Source organism: Atractosteus spatula, chromosome 23 (assembly GCF_055471065.1).
Source record: "Atractosteus spatula isolate fAtrSpa1 chromosome 23, fAtrSpa1.hap1, whole genome shotgun sequence".
Taxonomy (NCBI): Eukaryota; Metazoa; Chordata; class Actinopteri; order Semionotiformes; family Lepisosteidae; genus Atractosteus; species Atractosteus spatula.
The window spans coordinates 14,651,046-14,675,161 of NC_142728.1; the positions used below are offsets into that span (position 1 = coordinate 14,651,046).

The window sequence follows — 24,116 nt, forward strand, 5'->3', positions numbered from 1 at the left end:
GAAATCGAAAACATTTATTTAGGTTTTTCGCGTCTCTGGCCCCGCAGCTCCTATAGCTACTAACGCCGCGACACCCACGGGAGAGAATGCCGACCGAGGCTGCGCTGCAAAAGATCTCGCTTCACCGAAAGACATCAGACCTCGACGCGATACCTTACCCAGTTAAGACTCTTGTTACCCAGCGATTTAAAATTAATATAGATGACAAATGTGTTTTTTTTCTGTGACAATAGCCCTGAAACTATTCAGCGTTTGTTTTGGTTATGTCCTAGGGTAAACATTTTCTGGACTAAGTTGCAGACTTATATTAAAAAAGAGACCAATATTGATATTTGTTTTGATGAAAAAAAGATGTTACGTTAAGTTTCAGCCCCATCGAAAACAATATTAAAATTTCGTTTGTCATAAATTTAATTAATGTAACGGCACGTTATTGTATACATAAAATGAAGTGGTCTGGGGAGAACCCTTTGTCTGAGCATTTTAAAATGGAAGTATTTGCAGACTATTTCAAAGTGCAAAACTATGAAAGCGGTGCGGACATTATGTTTTATTTAATGTGTTTAATCTTTTTTCATAACTTGAATTTATGTAGTAATATGTACCCCTGACGATCTTTCTGTCTTGAATTGTTATATGTACTCTTGTTTGTATTGTAATTTTTGTTCTTTTGTTAAGCATAAATACAAATTAAAAAATAAAACTCGACGCGATCCCCTCATCATCGGCGTGGTGTACAAAGTGCCCCCCCCGCATTAACCAGCAGGTGGTCAGTCACGACAAATGACGGCTGGGGTTGCCACGGCGACCGGGGGCCGCGCATCACAATGGCGGTCCAGTCTCTAGCCCAAGTGCCGGGCAGCCAGCGTCCCGGCTGTCCCGCTTATCCTGTTTGGGAATGGACCGACACAGCTTGTTCCCGGCGGACCCCTACTTCATTCCGGGGTAAACCTGCGACAGGATAAACTCAGATTTCAGCACCGGAAAAACAGCAGCAGGACTACACTCGCCTTGACCTACACTCGCCATTCTTCATGTTATAGTGTAATTCTCAAATTAAGGAAAGATGTCCTCTTCTAATACGTTTAATTAAAAGAGGATACCTTTCGGAGCCATTTCTGTTATTTACCATCTGCTGTCCATTTTTTAAAATGGTCATTATTAAAGTAAGGAGGAAATGGGTACTGTACAAACGTGCACGTGGATGCAAGTCGTGGTTTTTCCATGCTCGGGGATAAACGATGTCGTAACTCAGAGGAGAATTTTAAAAAAAAAAACAACAAACAGGCCCTGATGTTTCACTGTAGCGGGTGTGTGTGTGTGTCAAGAACACACCGCGGGCTGACGTGCGATGGTGTTTCTGTTTTTCCGGTTCCTGCGCCCAGTTACAGAGGATTCTGCCCGCAGTTCCAGTTTCAGATCGGACACTCCTACGGGGTCACGACCCGCAATCTGCTGACCGACCCCAAAGTCCGACAAAACAGGAATACTGTGCTGTCACCCACCGCGAATCTGGAGAAACCCCCCGATGCCCTGCCAGCTATAACGGGCACAATCAAGGGGCTTAGGGCAATACCTGGATACTCAGGTGGGTATTTTATACTGCCAGGCACGGTAGGGGAGTCGATGTGAGATCACACAGCCAAAATCGAACAGCCTGCTTCAGGGCTGGCTAGAAACTCTCTGCTTACTTCAGCAACCTGTCCCGTACAGGCAGGGTGTACGCCGTGCACTTTCAAACACTGCATCCAAAGATGTAAATAATAATAATAATAAAAATAATAATAATAAACTATTTTATATAGCACCTTTAAAGGTGGCTTCTCAAAGCGCTTTACAGAATGACGACAACAATAAAAAATACACAAGATATGCCCAATGAAAACGCACAACGAGAGGAGACAGTAGATGGGGGGGTGTGAATACAGCAGGAGCAGAGGGATAAAGAACAGAACCAGTTCAGTAAAGGCTCTTTCTAAAGAAGGGTTTGAGTCAGGATTTGAAGGAGTTTACAGAAGGCGACTACTCTCTGCTAGTCACCTTCTTCTCTCTGCTGTTAGTCCTCGAAAAGGCGGCGTGATTCCCCCTCTGCTTTCTCGGGGAGAAGAGCAGTATGGGAAAGGGATAAGAAACGTCAAGTTGGGTCTGCAGCTTAGAGAAGGCCACTCTCCGATATCCTCTGGGATAGAGCTCCAGAGCTGTGGGGCGCCGCAGGAGAAGGCCCTGTCACCCGCAGAGTGTAGACGGGCTTGGGGGACAGACAGGAGAGCAGAGTTAGAAGAGCGAGGGTTGCGAGGTGGGGAGAGGGGTGACAGCAGCTCAGTAGTGATAGTAGTGTTGCCAATTAAGCTAAAAAAAGGGGGGATGTTGCCTGATTACAAGAGCCTGGGGAAAGGGAGAGGAGGGTCACTCGGATCAGCTGTGTTCTGTGGATCGAAACTGCATGCTTCTCCATCAGGAGATGCAATCTGGCGACAAAGAGGGGCACCTTTCTAAGGCCCCATACAAGCACAAAGACAGCTGGTCGAAACTGAAACGGGTGCAGAGAGATCGCTCGCTGTGTTTAACTCTTTATTACAGAGTTACGGGAATCTAATATTCCCATCCAACACAGAGCTCCAGAACCCAGTGCAACCTGGCAAAACGAAATTGGGGGAGAGTCTTCACGTTTTTTTTTTTGGTGTGATCACCTTGAACAAGCTTGCATGGAAAAAACAAAAACCGTTTTACAGCACGGATGTTCTCTTCTGGCCCGCTGAAACGTCCTCGGCGCGTGGTGCACTATGAGGACACTCAGCTTTGCGGAGAGACTGAGCTTGCATTTTTTTATCGCGTAATAAAATGCTCATGTACTGCTAGAGCCAAGCGTCTGAGCAGTCTCCTAGCCTTCGCCAGACCGAGCAGCTCCCCCAGTCAGATGCCTCAGTACTTAACCACCCCACCGACACGAACACATGGGCTCAAATAGACCCGGGTCGCTTCAGAACCTTGTACCCTCCTGCCACATCACAGCTGTCCGGGCTCTTGCCTGCACAGCGAAGCAGAGTGTAAAACGTACACGAATGGTTGAAACATCCAGGCCGATATCTGGTGCATTGCGCGCGCAAACAGTGTATCTGCATCAGTGGGCGATCCATCTTAATTATGCGGATAAATATGCACAGCTCATTTACAGGACTACAGCTTCAGAACTATTGTTAAAACACACAGCGCCACGTTGCAGGTGCTGACGTCGTACAGCCGAGAGCAGGGAATTGGGCTGGTCTTATTTCTCAGGTTGTCGAAAGCCTAATGATTCTCAAGACGGCTTGTCGCCAGGGATTCGGCATCTATAGCCTCTCCTGCTTTGTGCCAAACCCTTCAGGAAGTGCCTCCCTGCAATACATGAGCATTTTCGCACGCGATAGAAAATGCAAGCTCAGTCCGTGCATGTTCTTGCTGTTTTTATTTTACAGCAAAAATAAAAGAACATTTTTTCTGGGACATCCGAAAGGTTTTCGGTGCGATATGATGACTCGGCTTTACGGAAAGACTGAGCTTGCATTTTCCATCACATTAACTCAGCTTGCTCGTTTATTGCTTAGAGAGAGCACCCACCACCTCACTCTCGTCTCCCCCCGCTGCTCAGGATGCATCCCGCTCAGGAAAGACCTGCACGGCAGCCCCTACTGCAGCGAGTCCGCAGTAGCCAAGGAGAAGTTCCTCCGACTCCGGAGACAGCAGGACAGCAACCGAGAGAGACCTGTGCTCCTCACCTACAGCGATGGCTCAGAACGGGTAGGGAAAGGCAGGTCGTCACTGAAGGGGAACATTCTCTTTCCTTCACTTGACCTGACACTTTCAGCTCTTTCAACAGTGAACTGACAGGTCCACTAATGTGAAATGCCCATTACTGTGCTCCAGCATCCTACCAGAAGGTCCTTCTGTAAAGTATCTTCAAGCCCATTTGCAGCTCTGATGTGGTGACTCATCAGATTATTTTGAACAGGCTGGGTCAATTGTCTATTCGACTCCATGTGAACTAGAGAGGACTGAAACAGACTTCTTGCCTAAACCGTGTTTTAAGGACTGAAAATGTTGCTTTTGAAAGGCTGGAAAGTACCTACTGCACTAAGAGTTTCTCTCCTCCTCCTGTCTGATCAGATTTCTGTTTTAAACAAGACCGTACCCTTGACAGCTAAACCCCAACCCTCTGGTGACTGGGCTGGTAGAAAAGCCCATCTTGATCCTAAGCCACCATCCCTGGCAAGAGACCGTGACGCTCCTCGGCATGCCATCGCAGGTAAAAGCAAGCACACTTCCTGCTGAAAATTTATTTAGGTCCTCAGTTAAATGCAATGTGGCACATGGTGGTAGATCAACACAGCCTTGCTTTACGTTATGAAACTCAGTCTGCAGTATCAAGCACCTTGGCCTTGTGCATCAGGTAGAACCTTAAGTAAATTCTTTGGCACAAAAGGGACAATGATGGAAAATGTATCTATATAAGCAATTTAAAATATTTAATGTATACACCTTTTCATTCAGTGCTGTAACTTATGGAAAATGTAGCTTAATGCTTTTACATAGCAGTGAAACTGCATGCAGTACACACTAAAACCTTAAGAGGGAACCTTTGCTCCAGCTAGTGCTACAATCGGATTGAAATGATCATTCATTCGCAACTTGTTTGAATATAAATGGCTCCCAGGAAATTAGAACCAGAAGCCTGTGAAAACAGAAACTGCTTTATCTTGTCAAATTTGCAAGTTAGTCAGAGTTCTTTGGCAGGTTACACTGGGTTTGTCCCTACCTACCGCTGGAGCCTGGCTCAGAGCTATCAGCCAGCAGTCCGGGAGGCCATGGGGAACTTTGACCACAATCAGGTAAGTTCGTCGGGAGCTTCCATCTTCCAGTTAAGCGAAACCAAAACTTCCACATACAGTACTCAATTACTATCTTGGGGTGCATCCCAGAGATGTATTTCAATTTGTTACAGTAACCTACCAGCTTTGCTACATTTTATACAATGTGGCTTTGAAGCTACTCTTTTCTTTAGTTTATCTTGCAAAACCCAGGCAAAACAGGAGAAACTGCAAGACTACCATCACTGCCAGAGCTCTACACTAAGACAGGCATGCTGCCACACTACACTGGCTTCATACCAGGTAAGCTTTTATACCACATTTAAAGTAGCCTTGAGTAAGTGGAAAAGACCTTTTAAAGCCATTATCTAAAACTGTATATTTACATTAATGATACTGATATATTGCTTTGTGGCTTATCCAATTCTCACCAAGTATGTCATGTTCTTCCCAACTCAGGTGTGCGATACAAGCATGGTTTAACTTTCGGCCAGAGCTCCAGAGAGTCCTATTGGGAACAGAAACCTCAGTAGACCCAACAAGGAAACAAAAGGCATGGACTATCAAATGTGCTCTTTTTATTGAGGGTTTCCATCTGTACAGATTGAGCTGATAGACAAAGCCAGTTAACATTAAGAAACAGCAAAGTGAAAAATAAAGCTGAAAAAACAGAATAGGTGAATGGTTTTAACAATAACAAATAGCTTAGGCCACTTCCTCTCCCTCCTCCTCCTCAAACTCGCCCTCCTCTTCCGCGGTGGCATCCTGGTACTGCTGGTACTCGGACACCAGGTCGTTCATGTTGCTCTCGGCCTCCGTGAACTCCATCTCGTCCATGCCCTCTCCGGTGTACCAGTGCAGGAAGGCCTTGCGCCTGAACATGGCGGTGAACTGCTCAGAGATGCGCTTGAACAGCTCCTGGATGGCAGTGCTGTTGCCGATGAAGGTGGCAGCCATCTTGAGGCCACGAGGAGGGATGTCGCAGACGGCCGTCTTCACGTTGTTGGGGATCCATTCCACGAAGTAGCTGCTGTTCTTGTTCTGCACGTTCAGCATCTGCTCGTCCACCTCCTTCATGGACATGCGCCCTCGGAAGACGGCGGCCACCGTCAGGTAGCGGCCATGGCGCGGGTCGCAGGCTGCCATCATGTTCTTGGCATCGAACATCTGCTGGGTGAGCTCTGGGACCGTGAGGGCACGGTACTGCTGGCTCCCTCTGCTGGTGAGGGGGGCAAAGCCGGGCATGAAGAAGTGCAGACGGGGGAAGGGGACCATGTTGACGGCCAGCTTGCGCAGATCTGCGTTCAGCTGGCCGGGGAAGCGCAGGCAGGTGGTGACGCCGCTCATGGTGGCCGACACCAGGTGGTTCAGGTCTCCGTACGTCGGCGTGGTCAGCTTGAGCGTGCGGAAGCAGATATCGTACAGGGCCTCGTTGTCGATGCAGTAGGTCTCGTCCGTGTTCTCCACCAGCTGGTGCACCGACAGCGTGGCGTTGTAGGGCTCGACGACAGTGTCCGACACTTTGGGAGAGGGCACCACGCTGAACGTGTTCATGATGCGGTCAGGGTACTCCTCGCGGATCTTGCTGATCAGCAGGGTCCCCATGCCCGACCCAGTGCCGCCTCCGAGGGAGTGTGTGAGCTGGAAGCCCTGCAAACAGTCGCAGCTCTCGGCCTCCTTCCTCACCACATCCAGGACGGAGTCCACCAGCTCCGCGCCCTCAGTGTAGTGACCCTTCGCCCAGTTGTTGCCAGCACCGCTCTGGCCTGTGGACAAAAGCAGCTCATCAGTACCTGTAGGAGGCTGAGAGTGTTCTTCAAACAAGGTTGAGCTATCAACAGTAGATTATCCCATCTCCTCCCTATATGGACTTGCTTTACACAAAAGCAAACGACGTTTTGTTGCACTCAAGTGCTCACCTAACCCAGATGGTTGCAAATTTACTTACCGAAGACGAAGTTGTCCGGCCTGAAGATCTGTCCGAAGGGCCCAGATCGCACAGAGTCCATGGTGCCAGGCTCCAGGTCCACCAGGACGGCACGGGGCACGTACTTGCCACCTGAAAGATTCAGGACACTGGGTTTAAAGGCTATCACCTCCATAAGGTGTAAATGGACAAGGGAAGTCTGTGTGGAGGGTATCTGAGCAATACAATGAGACCCCTAAATAATTTAACAATAGTAGTATATTGCCCACCTGTGGCCTCATTGTAATAGACGTTGATCCTCTCCAGCTGGAGGTCACTGTCGCCATGGTAGGTGCCGGTTGGGTCAATTCCGTGCTCATCGCTGATCACCTCCCAGAACTACAGCAAAACAAGAATCAAGATCGCTGTAAGCACGGCAACAGAAAACCCAACAACGTTTAAAAAGCCCAGGGTGACTGCAAGATCAACGTTCTACGTTACGTCGCCAGAATGGGTAAATCTCAAATGAAATCCGACTTGAGATCTAAAGAGACTAAACATCGTCTATATCGAGGGGTAGAAATCACACGCCATAAAAAAAAAAAAACCCCAAGGCGGAACTGCCACGCGAAGACGTCTGCCGCCAACACGTTAACGCAGCGAAACGCATTTGCCTTCCGGAGACCGTTACGTCGTCTGTTCGATAGAGGAGACGGGGGGGGGAGATAAAACCACCAAAAGAATATTCAAGATGGTAGCGAGTACAGCCGCGCACACACACACACTCAAAAGCCATTTTGAGAGCCGGATCGCATTCCTGAGCGGGAAGATGAGCGAGGCGCGTCGGGCCCCAAGCCGGCGCCCCCACTGCGCAAGCACACGGCCTGACGGCGGGCATTTCCCCGCGCTGGTCTCCACCGCTTCCCGGTTCTTCCCCCCACCTCCCCCTCCCGACAGAAAATCGGAAGTACCACACGTCAGTGTGGACGAAAACCGAAATCCACACCCAAGACGCTGGTTCCCTTCTCTTTATCTCATGGGATATCGGATCTAGTTTCCCAGCTCCGATTACAGCGGGCCTGCACAGACAAAAGACACGCCACCCACGGCCCCAGCCGGCCGGCCGGCCTGGCCGACGGCGCGGTAGAAGTAGGGCAGAGAAGAGAATTGGATACTAAAAAAAAACCGGATAAAAACCCAGCCCGCAAGCGAAACACCAAGATATTTAATCGCAAAATATCCAAGTAGATAACCGCCCCGTTCGCTCCTTTTTTTTTTGCTGGGGTCGTTCAAATACGGTTGTTTTTTTAAAAAAAACCTCCCGGTTAATGAGGAATTAAAAGAAATAAAGCGTAGCTTTACCGAATGGAACGCAGAAACTTTAATATTTTATACGAAACGACAGCTATGTCGACGTGTGTTACCGAGTGTGTTACCCCCCTCCTCCTCTCCCGTTACCGCTCATGACCGGAGCCATTCCCTTTTTTTTTTTTTTAAAGGAAAGGAAAGACCTCGCTGTCCCAAATTAAAATTCCGCCCAACTCCATTTTCTCTCCGTTAAACCATCACCCACCTTGGCCCCGATCTGGTTCCCGCACTGGCCGGCCTGCAGGTGAACAATCTCCCTCATTTTCGCCGAAAATTGACCGCGCACAACAGACACAAAAGCTCGACAACCGGCCCGCGTTACCTTCCGCTCACTTCTCTCGTAACCGTCAAAGCCCGAGCTTTATATATCCTCAACGACTCTTTTCGTTCCCCCTTAGCCCCGCCCACTCCTCGGCGATACGAAGCCTTGCATTCGCCCTCGCACCTGCCAATCTAAGGCATCCTCCCGCAGCCGGTGCGGTCTTCTGGGTCTTGATTGGACAATGCAGCTGCCCGTCAAGGCCTCGGAACGAAGCCGGTTTGAAAAGACGGCCGCGATTGGGCCGTTTGAATGATTGATGTGCGATTTGATTGGCTGTTGTCGTTGGAAACGGCGGGTGGAAAGTTCTCTCAGTTGTAAACGGTGACAACAGCCGAGGCGACCGGCCTGCTGTTCTTCAAATTAGATACGCTGTTTTGCTTGACGTGGTGGTTGGGGAGGGGGACGTTACTCCCTATGGTTTACGGTACAAATGTAGCCTAGCAGCACGATGCTAACATGTACTTGTCGAGGCATGTTGGTTGTCAAATACGTCGAAATGGACGAATGCGCTTCTTTGCCACGACGAGGTTCCCTGTGTACCGTTGCCCGGCGACCCTGAGTTTTGAGTTCGGTTTGAACTCCCTGTAGATGCTTCTAGAAATGTTTAATTAGCCAGTAAAAGCTGCCGAAGAAGAGAGAGAAAAACCACCACGAAAAAAACAATAACAACCACAACTAAAGATTTGTGAGCAATAATGCCCGTTCACATAGTACCACCTCGGTCTTATTTTGGTTTATTATTTTTAGAAATAAATTAAAAACGATGCTTTACTGGCTCCCGGTAAAGTAAAACATTCTATAACCTTTTTCCAAAGCACATACAGTAGGTGCATATGGGTAAATACATTTATTTATTTGCTACGCACTTTGATGTAAACATGATGCACACCTACAATTCAGCGCGAAAAGTCGATGGCTTCGTTTTTGTTCCATTAACTGGACAGGGTTCACAGTTCTTGCTGTAGATATTCAGACACTATTGCATTAAGTTAACAGGTGGAAAGCACTTATTGCACATAGCTTTGTGCTGCTGCAGTTAGCATTGATGCCTCTCAGCTGTTGGGATCCGAGTTTTGATTCTGTGGACTTAGGGATCCTTCCATGGGGAGTTTGCGTGTTCTCCTTGTGTCTGCATGGGTTTTCTCCTGGGTGCCCCAGTTTTCTGCTTCCTCCCACCTCCTTAAGACACGCTGGCTGGGTTAACCACTCTCTCTAAGCTGACCTGTGCTGTATGTATACCCTGCAATTGACACACTGGCATCCTGCAAGGTTGTAGTCCAACTATACACCCTATACTTCCTTATGGGCTCCCCTAAAACCTTTATCAGAAATAACCAGCTTTCTTGTCATGCGTGCGGTGCAATTAAATATTGTGAAGAACAACACATAAAATATTGAAACGCATTTAAGCATACGAGTTTATTCATGGTAACTCCCTTATGATCATTATGCCTGCTAAACCCAGCTGAATTTAAGTGTCACGAAGAAGATTAGTTGTAAACTTTTTCATCTCTGCCACTTTGAGACCACTAGTTACCATAGAGAAAGACAACCCGCTAATGTGTTTGTGTCCGTTTGTGTTTGTGAAAAGGTGCCGTGGTCATTTTCCTCAAACAGACATTGCTCTTTTACTCTCTAGGTGCCGAGCGGTGTGTTTGAAGCCGGAGCTAAGGTGTTCTTTTAAAACAATAAACGGTGTTGTTACTCGGGTAATCGTGCCCTGGGAGAATGAGCCACAACAATCCAGATATGAAAGATGAACACCGCCATTGTCACGAAGGCCTGACCCTCTGCAGTCATTTCCTTTTCACTCCTGGAGGATAAGCAACACCACAGTTCACACGCACACACGCACCTTCCTTGCCTTGAGGCACATGGATCTCACTACAATGAAGGAAATAAACCACTGGAGGTAAGAAGAATAAAGAGGAACGATAAAAGATGTCAATAACAAGACCTGTAATTCTACTCCAATTAGAAAGAAAAGCCAATGTATAGATAACAGGCTTCCAGCCGGGCCTGGGAAACACAGAGTGCATTGCAGATACACACCAGGCCACACCTCACTCCGGGAGATGTTAATAATGATATAATAATAAACTATTTTATATAGCACCTTTAAAGGTGGCTTCTCAAAGCGCTTTACAGAACAATACAAAATACACAAGATAATCGCAATGAGAGGAGACACTAGATGGAGGTACTGAATACAGTAGGAACAGAAGGGTAAAGGACAGAACCAGTTAAGTAAAGGCCCGTCTAAAAAGAAAAAGGTTCCGAGGCTAGATTTGAAGGAGTTTAGAGAAAGTGACTCTCTGATCATCACCACTTCTTTGCTGTTTTAGTCCTTAAAAAGAGGGTGCGATTCTCCCTCTGCTTTCTCAGGGAGAAGAGCAGTATGGGAAAGGGCTAAGAAATGTCCATTTGTGAATTAAGTCAGACTTAAAAGGCCTTTTACGTGTAAACGGTTACCCCCTGCGTGCACACAGGGTTTGAAGCCTCACCTTGTCTTCACACGTCAAAGCGCTGGTCTTCAGCCGACGTCGAGGGGGTAAGGTCTGAACCCCTAAGGGTTGGGTTTCATACCTCAGGTCACCTTGCCAGAGGTAGCAGAGCTCAAAAGCCATTCAGAAAATTGGGAGTTAAAGCAGCTGGAGTTGGGGAAGTTGAACAAATCAAAGAGCACAGCTAGAACAAAACAAAAACAAAAAAAATCAGAAGAAACTGGAGTAACAAGCAGCTAAATGGGGAGGCACAGGCCTGCAGAGCTAAGTCGTTGTTGGCCACACAAGCGCAGTGTTCTCATCTGCAGGCACAAACTATTCAACGTTGAACTCTGCAACATGCATGAGCATGCAGTGCAAAACAGAAGGCACGTCTAAGCTCGAGACCCTAAAATGATTTTTTGGAGTCTATATTAATGTTTCATGCTCATATTAGGCTCCCGAGACCCGTTCCAGCAGAGACTACAGTACAAACACAGGAGGATTTGCCATTTCTGGTGGAAAACAGCTGAGGACAGGTATTCAGATGTATCAAGTCGCCCTCTTGGGAAAGGAATGCCAATATAAACCCGGGAAACTGGCGACAAGGCAAGGGTAAAACCGTTTCCTAATCCCTTGGATGCAAGACCCCATGAGATGTTTTGCGCTCGTCTGCAGAAACTGCGTCAGCTCTAAAATAAAGCTTCAGAGACAAACAGCAAATCAGATCAAGTGCTTTTATTGAAGGTTTCGTCAGTACAACAGGGGAAAGTGAACAGGAAAGTGACAGAAAAAGTAGAGGTGTTAAAAGCTGAAAAAGTGTGAATTCTGGTGAAGCTAGAACTGGAAATTTAAGCCACTTCCTCGTCTCCCTCCTCCTCCTCAAACTCGCCCTCCTCTTCCGCGGTGGCATCCTGGTACTGCTGGTACTCGGACACCAGGTCGTTCATGTTGCTCTCGGCCTCCGTGAACTCCATCTCGTCCATGCCCTCTCCGGTGTACCAGTGCAGGAAGGCCTTGCGCCTGAACATGGCGGTGAACTGCTCAGAGATGCGCTTGAACAGCTCCTGGATGGCGGTGCTGTTGCCGATGAAGGTGGCGGACATCTTGAGGCCACGAGGAGGGATGTCGCAGACGGCCGTCTTCACGTTGTTGGGGATCCATTCCACGAAGTAGCTGCTGTTCTTGTTCTGCACGTTCAGCATCTGCTCGTCCACCTCCTTCATGGACATGCGCCCTCGGAAGATGGCGGCCACCGTCAGGTAGCGGCCATGGCGCGGGTCGCAGGCCGCCATCATGTTCTTGGCATCGAACATCTGCTGGGTGAGCTCTGGCACCGTGAGGGCACGGTACTGCTGGCTCCCTCTGCTGGTGAGGGGGGCAAAGCCGGGCATGAAGAAGTGCAGACGGGGGAAGGGGACCATGTTGACGGCCAGCTTGCGCAGATCTGCGTTCAGCTGGCCGGGGAAGCGCAGGCAGGTGGTGACGCCGCTCATGGTGGCCGACACCAGGTGGTTCAGGTCTCCGTACGTCGGCGTGGTCAGCTTGAGCGTGCGGAAGCAGATATCGTACAGGGCCTCGTTGTCGATGCAGAAGGTCTCGTCCGTGTTCTCCACCAGCTGGTGCACCGACAGCGTGGCGTTGTAGGGCTCGACGACAGTGTCTGACACTTTGGGAGAGGGCACCACGCTGAACGTGTTCATGATGCGGTCGGGGTACTCCTCGCGGATCTTGCTGATCATCAGGGTCCCCATGCCCGAGCCAGTGCCGCCTCCGAGGGAGTGTGTGAGCTGGAAGCCCTGCAGACAGTCGCAGCTCTCGGCCTCCTTCCTCACCACATCCAGGACGGAGTCCACCAGCTCCGCGCCCTCAGTGTAGTGACCCTTCGCCCAGTTGTTGCCAGCACCGCTCTGGCCTGTGCGCAATACAAGAACAGGGTATGAGTCCTCTCTCTCTCAGCACAGTGCTACATTACTGCAGAAGAGCCTAGAGGTAATGTTTAAAATATGCAAAGACTCTTAAGAATCCTGTCACAAGGTTGTATCATGTGTTCGTCCCACGATCTGCACAATTAAAAACGCACTCATTATTAACAACTGGACAACTTTTGCTAATCAATCAGCAAAAATAACCTCCATCCATCAAGCAAAGAAGAGGCACTGGCCACTGCACTTATTACACTCCATAGCTTCAGAGGAGACAAAGGATGCCTTAATTCACGCACAAAGGCGGTTCACTTGCAGCTCGTGCAAAGCTTCTCCCAAGAGCATCCGCGGCGCTTACCGAAGACGAAGTTGTCCGGCCTGAAGATCTGTCCGAAGGGCCCAGATCGCACAGAGTCCATGGTGCCAGGCTCCAGGTCCACCAGGACGGCACGGGGCACGTACTTGCCACCTGAAAGATCCAGTCCGAGAGAAACAAAATGAGCCGTTTTACGGGTTCTGCCTACTGGCTGGCCGCTTCAACCCTGCAGAGCCACGGTCCAGCTGCGTTTCTAGGCGTCCCGTTAAAACAAAACAAAACAAAACAAAAAAAGGAACGTCTTGACCCCCGAATCAGGCAATTTGCTCAATTAAGCACTTACCCGATCCACTGGTGCAACTAACTTACGAAATGGACTGCAGACACCTGCGATTACCCAAACGGCCGCTGGTGAACAGGCAACCTCCTGTCACTTTGCACTCTCAGGACACATATGAACAGCGCTTAATACCCCCCCATCCTACCATATCTCCTTGTGTTACTTTCGCCCAATCTGTAAATTGCAATGGTATCATTTACTACATCTTAATCTTAACCTAATCCCTATCAACGTCTGTCCTGCTAAGGGTCACTCTTAACGAGCTCGCGGACAAAGCATTTCACTGCCGACAACACCGCTGTGTGCTGTACTGTTCGTGCGTGGATAACTAAACCTGGAATGATTGGATTAATGCTGCTGCTTTACAAGGCTTTTGAAGGTGGAACTTTAAAGGTGTACTATAGGACATCCTGCACTGCGCTGCTCCAGGTCTAGGGGTGGCCATCCCAGGGCTACATTAATTATACTTATTAGCCCTTTTCAATCCACCACTGATCTTCAGTCTTGTTCTTTTGGTGTAGAGATGGGGGCCCAACCCAGCTGGCACAGCAGCTTAGCAAGGGGGGGGAAATACACACAGGGGGACATTTAGACCCCCTGTATAATCTGAACAGAGTGCACATGTCCACTGCGGACAGAAACCCAAGAACTCACAAGGGGGAGTAGGCAGCCCAGTTCAGACTCAAACACAGGACCCAGGAGCTGTACTGCCTCCCATAATGTGCAGGACAAATGCATTAAAAAAAACCCCCAACACATTTCCATGTCATAAGTGACAGCGTTCAAAGAGCAATGATGTCATACAGCTGGGTAGGTGGCTGCATGCAACAAAAACTCTCTGGAATAAAGCCCCCCCCATCATCTCGGCCACAGGGCTCAGCTGTTTTGCAATGCAAAGGCTTGCAATTGCAGGCTTATTTGCTTACCTGCTAAACTTACATGACCGCAACTCTGGCATGGCCAAGTTTAAAACTCCAGTGCAAACAATTCTAGTGCTTGCGGGGGGGGGAATCTCTAAGATCACTTTATCAGCCCTATACAATTTCTTGCATTAGGAATTTGTCTTTTCGCAGACCCCAGCTTGCTCTCCATGAGACACACAGACAGGGAGAGAAGCTGGGGGTCAGAGTGCAGGGTCAGCCATTGATACAGCGCCCCTGGAGCAGCTGGGGTGAAGGGCCTTGCTCAGGGGCCCAACGGAGTAGGATTCCTCTGCCGGCCGCGGGATTTGAACCGGCAACCTCCCAGCCACAGGCGCAGATCCTGAGCCACCACTCCTCTCGCACACAAATGCAAAATACCATCCCGTTGATTCCATTCACCACCACAGGAGAGTGGAACCACAGCTCAGCTTTAAACTGCCCACCTGAGGCCTCGTTGTAATAGACGTTGATCCTCTCCAGCTGGAGGTCACTGTCGCCATGGTAGGTGCCCGTCGGGTCGATCCCGTGCTCATCGCTGATCACCTCCCAGAACTACAGAGGACAAACAGTAAAGAGACCGATGGCATTAAAACATCCAGCCAAAAAAAAAATATTGCTAAAATGGTAAGAATGCAGAGGCAGATTTAAAAGGGAACTGCGTACTTGTTATATTTCCAGTACAGCGCCCTGTATACCGCAATACGACATTCGTCGATAATCCAGAAAATAAATAACGTCGCTCGCCATTGTTGCGGGAAGACTTTCGAAATCGTGCTCGGGCAGTAAGAATGGCGGCTTACTCAGTGACACACCTCATGAGGCGTCTGCCAACACTGGACATTTCGCCAAATCACCCGAACAGGTTGGTGGTGGGTCGAGGTTTCATACATATATTACAACAGAAGGGTGTGGGGGGCTATCTACGTCATGCAGTTACAAATCCTGATGAAAACAGACTGTAGGCGCAGTAAAGACGTATAATCTTTCTAAAAAGCCACACACTAAAGAAGGACAGATAAGCAAAAATTGAGATCCATGCATTTCTAGCACTGTAATACGGACCCCGATCACAAGCAGATCCTTTGTGGCGTGTCAGGCCTACCCTGGATTTTGACGAACACCGCCATAACGGCCTTTTTGAATCAATTTCCGCATTGCGCCGCACGCCCAACGTTGCAAACCGGCTCCATTTCGGAACCCGTCCGTCCTGAACCAACACCCACCTTGGCGCCGATCTGGTTTCCGCACTGACCGGCCTGCAGGTGAACAATCTCCCTCATGGTCTTGCTTTTGCCGTGGGGTGATCTCGAGCTTGCAATAAGAAGGTGGAGAGACGGAGGGAGGGGAAAAAAAAGAGACTCACGACACTTACTTCCTGCTTCCAAATGGTAGCTCACTAGAGCCGCAGTCCCGGTTTTAAGCAGCAGGGCTTTCAAGGAAAAAAAATGTCCCTTCAGGTCCGCGTAAGCGCCGCCCACGCACCACCATTTAGGAGAATTCTATTCGCTCGCTCCTTGTTCGTCACGCAGGCGGAAGCCCCGCCTTACAGTCCCATCCCGCCTTATGATTGGTCTCCTCCCCATTCCGCCCACCCATTCTTCTTGCCGCAGGGGCCCGCCCTCGAGCGGTGATTGGTCGATTTAAATGATTGATTTACGTTTTGATTGGACGCTGCCTTCTCGGGGAGGAGGAGGGCGAACGTCATTGGCTGAAGAGGAAAAGTCACGTTGATTCCCCGTTAGGTGGGGTTGCAATACTAAGCGCTTTAGCGAGGTTAACTGAGGCATCAAAATGTCGACTGTGAGCTTGTCATTAGGTTATTAAACTGGCTTTTTGCGCAGTTATATAGAACTAAACATGGCAAACATGACTTTTTGTTAAACATCCACACGTGATGCGGAGGACACGTTAAGCTTATTAAATATTTTGGGACCCTCCGTGCACCCCGAAGATAGATAATCGTACCCGGTAGTTCCCGTTTAAACATAACTGGGAGCCTGATTCATAAACGTGCTCATCACAATGCTTTTAAAAACATACTTCTCATAAACAATCCGATGAACACACATCAGGCCAAGCGAAGATTTGTGTCACTATTTAATGTGTAAAATCCGAACGCCGACTTTCGCGTAGATATTGACACCTCGTATCTTTTAAGTCGTATGTACCCAAGACAAACTATTTAATATATAAGATTGTAGATAAACAAGTATATCTCTTCGGTTCCAATAACTGTACGCCTATGATTTTAATTTTAAATACATATCAACTTTCACATGCGTAATGCCCTGTAGCTTGAGTATAGGAGCATGCACGCTTGTGGGGAAAATTATTTTAACGAAGTTACGTTATAGAGATAGTAGTAATGCCCTTTGCGTCTACAGAGAAACCAAAAGGCAAAATCGGTTTCAGGGTGCACATGCTACAAGACGAAGCTCACCCTAGATGACTTACAACTTTCCCAAGACCACAAACCCTAGAAATGCAATATTTCGATCCTAGTTTTACAGCCAACATTCATTTTACAGGTGACACGTTTGGATTTGTAAACGGTCACCACAGCTATACAAAAGAAAAAGGTTATAAAATCCAGTCACATTTGGACCTATAATTAACAAACCATAAAGGTACTGTACTTCTTCCAAGCCTTCTCACCTGTCCTGAGGGAACACAAGCTCTTGTCCATTTCATATCCTCTTCAGATATTAGATGCAATTTAACTCACTAAAGACCAACATAAGTGATTGTTTTTAGGCTGAACAGTGGCTTGAACCAATGCCAATGCCTAAACTATCAGTCCTAAAACTTATTCTAGAATCTACAGAAAGTATTCAGCCCGGCATTGTCCTATACCAGAAACAAAATAGAAAAATGACAATAAGGAACCTTTTTTTATTTGAAAACACCCAATAAGGGGGACTCGATCAATTTGTTCGGCGAAAACTAATTCAATGGTTAGGACTCGCACACAGAATCTATTACATGACCAGATTAAGGCTTCTAAATCTGGTCAATCTTTCCTGGTCTGTACTGGTCACCACCCACAGTGCACTGCTTCATAAGCAGGACAGAGAAGAGCAAAACCAAGTGAACTGGTGATGAGCACTTTACACTAAGGGGTGGGGGTGTCTGGATCAAACTACCCATCTAAGTAGGGGAAGGCGATAGACAGGATGTTAAAGGCTAATGGATCTAAACAAGCAACCTCTCTGGCTTAATCCAAGTTACTCCAACTTCATAAAAGAAATAAAAGGAAATAGTGGGAATGAAGAGGCAGATTTTATTTCAGTTCGTTCTGTACAGAATACAACAGACAGCAGAAATGACAGCAAAACACTGAAGCACAGATCAACACAAAAATATTTAGCATGTCAATGAAAGTCCAAAGCTCCAGTTGGCACAAAACTTATGCCGCTTCCTCGTCTCCCTCCTCCTCCTCAAACTCGCCCTCCTCTTCCGCGGTGGCATCCTGGTACTGCTGATACTCGGACACCAGGTCGTTCATGTTGCTCTCGGCCTCCGTGAACTCCATCTCGTCCATGCCCTCTCCGGTGTACCAGTGCAGGAAGGCCTTGCGCCTGAACATGGCGGTGAACTGCTCAGAGATGCGCTTGAACAGCTCCTGGATGGCAGTGCTGTTGCCGATGAAGGTGGCGGACATCTTGAGGCCACGAGGAGGGATGTCGCAGACGGCCGTCTTCACGTTGTTGGGGATCCATTCCACGAAGTAGCTGCTGTTCTTGTTCTGCACGTTCAGCATCTGCTCGTCCACCTCCTTCATGGACATGCGCCCTCGGAAGATGGCGGCCACCGTCAGGTAGCGGCCGTGACGCGGGTCGCAGGCCGCCATCATGTTCTTGGAATCAAACATCTGCTGGGTGAGCTCTGGCACCGTGAGGGCACGGTACTGCTGGCTCCCTCTGCTGGTGAGGGGGGCAAAGCCGGGCATGAAGAAGTGCAGACGGGGGAAGGGGACCATGTTGACGGCCAGCTTGCGCAGATCTGCGTTCAGCTGGCCGGGGAAGCGCAGGCAGGTGGTGACGCCGCTCATGGTGGCCGACACCAGGTGGTTCAGGTCTCCGTATGTCGGCGTGGTCAGCTTGAGCGTGCGGAAGCAGATATCGTACAGGGCCTCGTTGTCAATGCAGAAGGTCTCGTCCGTGTTCTCCACCAGCTGGTGCACCGACAGCGTGGCGTTGTAGGGCTCGACGACAGTGTCTGACACTTTGGGAGAGGGCACCACGCTGAACGTGTTCATGATGCGGTCGGGGTACTCCTCGCGGATCTTGCTGATCATCAGGGTCCCCATGCCCGAGCCAGTGCCGCCTCCGAGGGAGTGTGTGAGCTGGAAGCCCTGCAGACAGTCGCAGCTCTCGGCCTCCTTCCTCACCACATCCAGGACGGAGTCCACCAGCTCCGCGCCCTCAGTGTAGTGACCCTTCGCCCAGTTGTTGCCAGCACCGCTCTGGCCTGTGGACAAAAGCAGCTCATCAGTACCTGTAGGAGGCTGAGAGAATGCTCCTCTGCTCTCCTTGCTCTTTAAGATTGTACTATTGTCCACAGTATATTTTCTTCTTATGCTCAACTAACCCAGATGGTTGCAAATTTACTTACCGAAGACGAAGTTGTCCGGCCTGAAGATCTGTCCGAAGGGCCCAGATCGCACAGAGTCCATGGTGCCAGGCTCCAGGTCCACCAGGATGGCACGGGGCACGTACTTGCCACCTAAAATCAAATGCTTCGATTACATTTTCCACTCAATTACACTTCTCACTTTAAAAAAACAAACAAACAAAAACATTGAGAAACTTCTAGACATCATTTAACTGTACTAACAAGAACAAAAACCTTATCTGATCCTGGATAAGGGTCAGCAATTTCAAATCCCATCTTTCACCTCACTGTGAAGCATCATGAGATGCTATCATTTGCAAAGCACTACATAAGAAAACATTAAAATATAGACGACTCTCATGCATGCTCATTTTAATGAACCAGGTGCTGGGCGGAGGAGGACAGGCTCCCCCCTTGGAGCCCTGGTTCCTCTCAAGGTTTCTTCCCACTATAAATCCCTTGCCACTGTCACCTTGGGCTTGCTCACTGGGGGGGTTCAGGCCCAGAAATCTGTCAAGCTGCTTTGTGACCATGTCTGTTGTAAAAAGCGCTAGACAAACAAAATTGAACTGAATTAAAATGCTACGAGGAACACCGACTTCCATAAGCTAAATAATAATAATAGCTTACAGTTATATAGCGCTTTTCTGGACACTCCACTCAAAGCGCTTTACAGGTCATGGGGAATCCCACTACCACCACCAGTGTGTAGCCCCCACCTGGATGATATACATCCACTCACATCTACACAGCATGCGAGATCACTGCACCTGCTATAATGCGTCATATTTTAACCTTAGATATCCATCGCCCACCTGAGGCCTCGTTGTAATAGACGTTGATCCTCTCCAGCTGGAGGTCACTGTCGCCATGGTAGGTGCCCGTCGGGTCGATCCCGTGCTCATCGCTGATCACCTCCCAGAACTACAGAGGACAAACAGTAAAAGGACCAATGGCATTAAAACATCCAGCCAAAAAAAAATTACTAAAATGGCAAGACCGCAGAGGCAGGTTTAAAAGGGAACTGCGTACTTGTTATATTTCCAGTACAGCGCCCTGTATACCGCAATACGACATTCGTCGATAATCCAGAAGGGGTCGAGGGTGGGGTGAGGTTTTATACATATTACAATGGTATATACCCGTCGGGTCAATTCCGTGCTTCCAGAACTACAATTAAACAGGAAGGACTTGTTATAAATAAAAAACCCACCACAAAAAGACTTAATGTTGTTCATGGAATGACCCAGTACTCGTCGGGGGGAAAACAAGGGCATGGCACATTTTAAAGCGTCAGCACGTTTAAAGACATCCCGAGTCAAAACCGGTCTGAATGCCACCCCAGAAGCGCACTCCAACACCCAAGATTAGACGGGGTAATAAAACTGCAATTCTGCTCCAGCCTTGGAGATTTAAACGCGTCTCCCACACGCTTGATCTCTGGCGCGCCATCGCCGGTGGGGCGCGCCCGCGCCGCCGCCCATCAAGCCCGAGCTTTTGAATCTCGGGGGGGGGGGGGTGACGTCATGTCTCCGAGCCCGACGGGCCCGCCCACTTCCGGCAGGTCGAAGGCAGCGGGCGCGCCCCTGCGGCCCGTGATTGGGCAGCTTGCCAGAAGGTCTTTTTCATCTATTTAAAGTGAGATTATTAAATCAATCGCAGTCGGTTCGGATTTTGAGTTTGCCCCCCCCTTTTAGTGCTAAAAGAAGCCAATGCGGCACTGTTCAGTTAACTAGGAGCCAACTCAACGTTTTTGGGGGAAAAAAAAAAAAAAGGTTACTTCCCGTCTGCCCCGCAATGCGGATTCGCCGGGTGGAGCACGAGTCAATGTTTCACCTGTGGTTTCTTTAATAAACGCGTTCTCGTAATTTAACACTCGTGCTTTGCAGGAAGATCAAAATAAGCAAATTACTAAACGCATGAGTGTGCTTGTCGCTAAACCGAATAACTATTACGCAGTTTCTAATTACTGTAGGACATATTGCTCCTTTGTAATCTTGCTAACTCGTAAGTGGTAGAAAACGTGATTACAAAAATGATTTCCAGAAAAATTACTGTTCTACAGAAGTTACGACGTCTAAAGACTCTCTGTACACGTACAGCTCACTGTGAAGCAAGAGAGAACACTAACCTTAGCACCAATCTGGTTACCGCACTGTCCAACCTGAAGATGAACAATCTCCCTCATTTTCGATAATTGTCAGAATCTCAACAAAACCTAGGAACTGCGACAAAAACCACACCGTCCGACTAAATAATTCTCGTCGTCTTAAGTCTCGGCTGTCAGCGTTCCTCGTTTTATTCAAGCTGCAAGAACGCCCTCATTGGCCACTGCCACTGCAGCTGGAGCAGCGATTGGATGATTTTCTCTGGGGTCCCGCCTTACGAAGGAGGGCTGCCGGCTCCGTTCTACAAACTCGATTCGTTGAAAAATCCGTTAATCAAAGTTTGCCCCACCCACAGCTATACTGCCCTTTGTGATTGGATAGTTTCTCAGTTACTCCGGCACAGCGCAAGGAGGCTTGTCACTATTGGTTTATTTAAATGATTGATGGGAAGGATTGTGTTGACGGGCTTACTTGCAGTAGAAGGTTGATATGGAAATTTACGGCCTGTTCGGTTTCTAAGAAGCAAGAGTAATTTTATGAGGGAAATGCAACTCAGTCAAAACAAGCGGGGAAAAAGTGTCTGAGCTGCAATGTTCAGTCGTGGAAAGATTGGCAATGATATGGAAAGCTTATTTCACAAATGAATTGGAGTGACTCGGCAATTTTTTTCGAGTTGCGCGTCCACGCGTTTTTTTTGTGTGCTCGTCACCTCTCAAAAATGAACCCTGAGAGGTTTTTGACGAGACTTTAATACAAACAATAAAGAGGTCTACGCCTACGTTTGCAATTAAAAGGCCTGTTCGCCTGGATAATATCTACATAAAATCTCTTTGATGATACAGAAGTCTCATTTCATGTTGCATTAAAGTATTTAACATTTTTCTCACCCCTTCAGCATTTATACGAAATAATAAACATAATTAATTCAGGAGCATACAGTTTACAGTGTTATGTCGGTGGCAAAAAAAGACATCATTGCTAAGCAGAATTTCATAAACTGTATCGGTTTATAACTACAGGCGTAGCTTTTAATGAGAACACAGCTAAGCGTCGCAAATCACAAGTTTACTCGCTGCCGAATCGTCTCTTCTCGTTTGTCACCTTTCTGATGTCCTTTATTCTCATGGTCACCCCTCCGCTATCGTTCAGGATTACCGTTAATTTCCTCCGTTAACAGGACAGTTTACAGACGTGAGAGGCTTTGTGTGTTGTTGACGAGGGTGAGCCTTTGCTCCTCGCTGGACGCTAGGGTCTGTCGATTCAGTTCAAGATGCTTCACTGGCAGGACCAACGAGTAACATCGGTGTTGCCAAAGCCAAATAAATACAATGAACATAAAACAAAAATCTACAGGCATTTACCATAAAGACACAATCGTAAGATATTTCCATATTAACACATGGAGCATCACTGGGAGACAGGCTCACTGCTCCTCAGGCTGGGACAGGAGATCACACACTGTATTATTATTATTGAGAGACAGGCTCACTGTCTGCTCCTCAGGCTGGGACAGGAGATCACACACTGTATTATTATTATTGAGAGACGGGCTCACTGTCTGCTCCTCAGGCTGGGACAGGAGATCACACACTGTATTATTATTATTGAGAGATGGGCTCACTGTTCCTCAGGCTGGGACAGGAGATCACACACTGTATTATTATTATTGAGAGACAGGCTCACTGTCTGTTCCTCAGGCTGTGACAGGAGATCACACACTGTATTATTATTATTGAGAGACAGGCTCACTGCTCCTCAGGCTGGGGAGAGGAGATCACATACTGGGCTGCCAGTTCATCTGAGTTCCCTCCTCCCTCTCCCAGCTGGATTGGGAGTTGTTGTGCTTCTGGCAGGTGTCTCTCCTCCCCCTCCCCCTGCCGCTGGGGCAGTCCTGTAGCCCCTTCACACCCCTGAGCCTCATGGGTAGGTCCTGGCGTCGCCATGGTGATGGCCCGTGACCTGTCTCCTCGTCGCCAAGGTGTGACCCCCCCCCCGACACACACACTTTCCTGCCTGCAGGGTGGCACTTCACAGGGGGTTCTGGAGTGAAGAACTCGCTCTCTGAGCCCCTGAGGAGTTTCTCCTCATTCTGATCATGTTCTGCTCCCCGAAGGCGAAGCAAGCTGCCCTCTTTTGCTCTGGCACGACCATCTTGCACAGAGCTTTTTCACTGGTAGGCGTCTTGCAAATGCAGGAACAGTTAGAAGCTCTTTGTCTACGCTTTGCTGACCTTGTTATAGCTCTTTCCCTGCCTCGTGCCTGTTGCTTGCAGGGATGGGCTCTGACTCCCCTGTGACCCTGTACTGGGTGTGGTTACAAAGTGGATGGATTATAAATATTTGATCCACCAGCTGAATACCGAAACCTCCAATTCCTCCACTGCCCTGTTTTTCAAACGGGGTGGCCCTGTGGCTCAGGATCTGTGCCTGTGGCTGGAAGGTTGCCGGTTCGAATCCTGCGGCTGGCAGAGGAATCCTACTCTGTTGGGCCCCTGAGCAAGGCCCTTCACCCCAGCTGCTCCAGGGGCGCCTGGAAACCATTCGAATTGGAACGAAGGAGTCGGCCCGTCTTCGGAAGCTGAGAAGAACGCGCAGACTCCACACAGAATGGGTGGTGCAGTGGCTCTGTGGCTCAGGATCTGCGCCTGTGGGTGGGAGGTTGCAGGTTCAAATCCCGCGGCCGGCAGAGGAATCCTACTCCGTTGGACCCCTGAGCAATTCCCTTCACCCCAGCTGGGGTGCTGTATAAATGGCTGACCCTGCGCTCTGACCCCCAGCTTCTCTCTCCCTGTCTGTGTGTCTCATGGAGAGCAAGCTGGGGTCTGCGAAAAGACACATTCCTAATGCAAGAAACTGTATAGGGCCAATGAAGTGATCTTATCTTAAACAGCTGTTTGGGGAGAAGAAGTGGTAGATACCCTCTGAGGCAGCATTTCTCTTGCAGCCCCCCATTTCAGTACAAACCCCC

At 48.7% G+C, this 24,116-nt stretch overlaps 4 protein-coding genes across 4 annotated transcripts; 1 reads left to right on the forward strand and 3 right to left on the reverse strand.

Moving 5' to 3' along the window:
- The first annotated feature begins 898 nt into the window (after positions 1-898).
- On the forward strand, positions 899-5,377 carry LOC148816236 (ciliary microtubule inner protein 2A-like). The gene is made up of 7 exons (XM_088940684.1): positions 899-945; positions 1,386-1,588; positions 3,629-3,777; positions 4,144-4,282; positions 4,771-4,865; positions 5,039-5,147; positions 5,304-5,377. The coding sequence occupies exons 1-7, from the start codon at positions 899-901 to the stop codon at positions 5,375-5,377; spliced, it is 816 nt and encodes a 271-aa protein (XP_088796810.1).
- Positions 5,378-5,402: 25 nt separating this feature from the next.
- LOC148816237 (tubulin beta-4B chain) lies at positions 5,403-8,476 on the reverse strand. Its single transcript, XM_088940685.1, has 4 exons — positions 8,324-8,476; positions 7,041-7,149; positions 6,793-6,903; positions 5,403-6,610 (listed from the first exon to the last, which is right to left on the reverse strand). The coding sequence occupies exons 1-4, from the start codon at positions 8,378-8,380 to the stop codon at positions 5,550-5,552; spliced, it is 1,338 nt and encodes a 445-aa protein (XP_088796811.1). The 5' UTR covers positions 8,381-8,476; the 3' UTR covers positions 5,403-5,549.
- A 3,170-nt stretch (positions 8,477-11,646) lies between these two features.
- LOC148816238 (tubulin beta chain) lies at positions 11,647-15,920 on the reverse strand. Its single transcript, XM_088940687.1, has 4 exons — positions 15,651-15,920; positions 14,871-14,979; positions 13,207-13,317; positions 11,647-12,838 (listed from the first exon to the last, which is right to left on the reverse strand). The coding sequence occupies exons 1-4, from the start codon at positions 15,705-15,707 to the stop codon at positions 11,775-11,777; spliced, it is 1,341 nt and encodes a 446-aa protein (XP_088796813.1). The 5' UTR covers positions 15,708-15,920; the 3' UTR covers positions 11,647-11,774.
- Positions 15,921-17,687: 1,767 nt separating this feature from the next.
- On the reverse strand, positions 17,688-21,391 carry LOC148816239 (tubulin beta chain-like). Its single transcript, XM_088940688.1, has 4 exons — positions 21,173-21,391; positions 19,857-19,965; positions 19,042-19,152; positions 17,688-18,897 (listed from the first exon to the last, which is right to left on the reverse strand). The coding sequence occupies exons 1-4, from the start codon at positions 21,227-21,229 to the stop codon at positions 17,834-17,836; spliced, it is 1,341 nt and encodes a 446-aa protein (XP_088796814.1). The 5' UTR covers positions 21,230-21,391; the 3' UTR covers positions 17,688-17,833.
- Positions 21,392-24,116: the final 2,725 nt, after the last annotated feature.

Coding starts and splice junctions, on each gene's coding strand:
- LOC148816236 (XM_088940684.1), top strand. CDS start 899: ATGGACCGACACAGCTTGTTCCCGGCGGACCCCTACTTCATTCCGGG. Junction 946..1,385: donor GACCCCTACTTCATTCCGGG/GTAAACCTGCGA, acceptor TCCTGCGCCCAG/TTACAGAGGATTCTGCCCGC. Junction 4,283..4,770: donor TCCTCGGCATGCCATCGCAG/GTAAAAGCAAGC, acceptor GTTCTTTGGCAG/GTTACACTGGGTTTGTCCCT.
- LOC148816237 (XM_088940685.1), bottom strand. CDS start 8,380: ATGAGGGAGATTGTTCACCTGCAGGCCGGCCAGTGCGGGAACCAGATC. Junction 7,150..8,323: donor GGAACCAGATCGGGGCCAAG/GTGGGTGATGGT, acceptor GTTTTGCTGTAG/TTCTGGGAGGTGATCAGCGA. Junction 6,904..7,040: donor CTATTACAATGAGGCCACAG/GTGGGCAATATA, acceptor TGAATCTTTCAG/GTGGCAAGTACGTGCCCCGT.
- LOC148816238 (XM_088940687.1), bottom strand. CDS start 15,707: ATGAGGGAGATTGTTCACCTGCAGGCCGGTCAGTGCGGAAACCAGATC. Junction 13,318..14,870: donor CTATTACAACGAGGCCTCAG/GTGGGCAGTTTA, acceptor TGGATCTTTCAG/GTGGCAAGTACGTGCCCCGT. Junction 12,839..13,206: donor GCCGGACAACTTCGTCTTCG/GTAAGCGCCGCG, acceptor TATTGCGCACAG/GCCAGAGCGGTGCTGGCAAC.
- LOC148816239 (XM_088940688.1), bottom strand. CDS start 21,229: ATGAGGGAGATTGTTCATCTTCAGGTTGGACAGTGCGGTAACCAGATT. Junction 19,966..21,172: donor GTAACCAGATTGGTGCTAAG/GTTAGTGTTCTC, acceptor TGTCCTCTGTAG/TTCTGGGAGGTGATCAGCGA. Junction 19,153..19,856: donor CTATTACAACGAGGCCTCAG/GTGGGCGATGGA, acceptor ATTTGATTTTAG/GTGGCAAGTACGTGCCCCGT.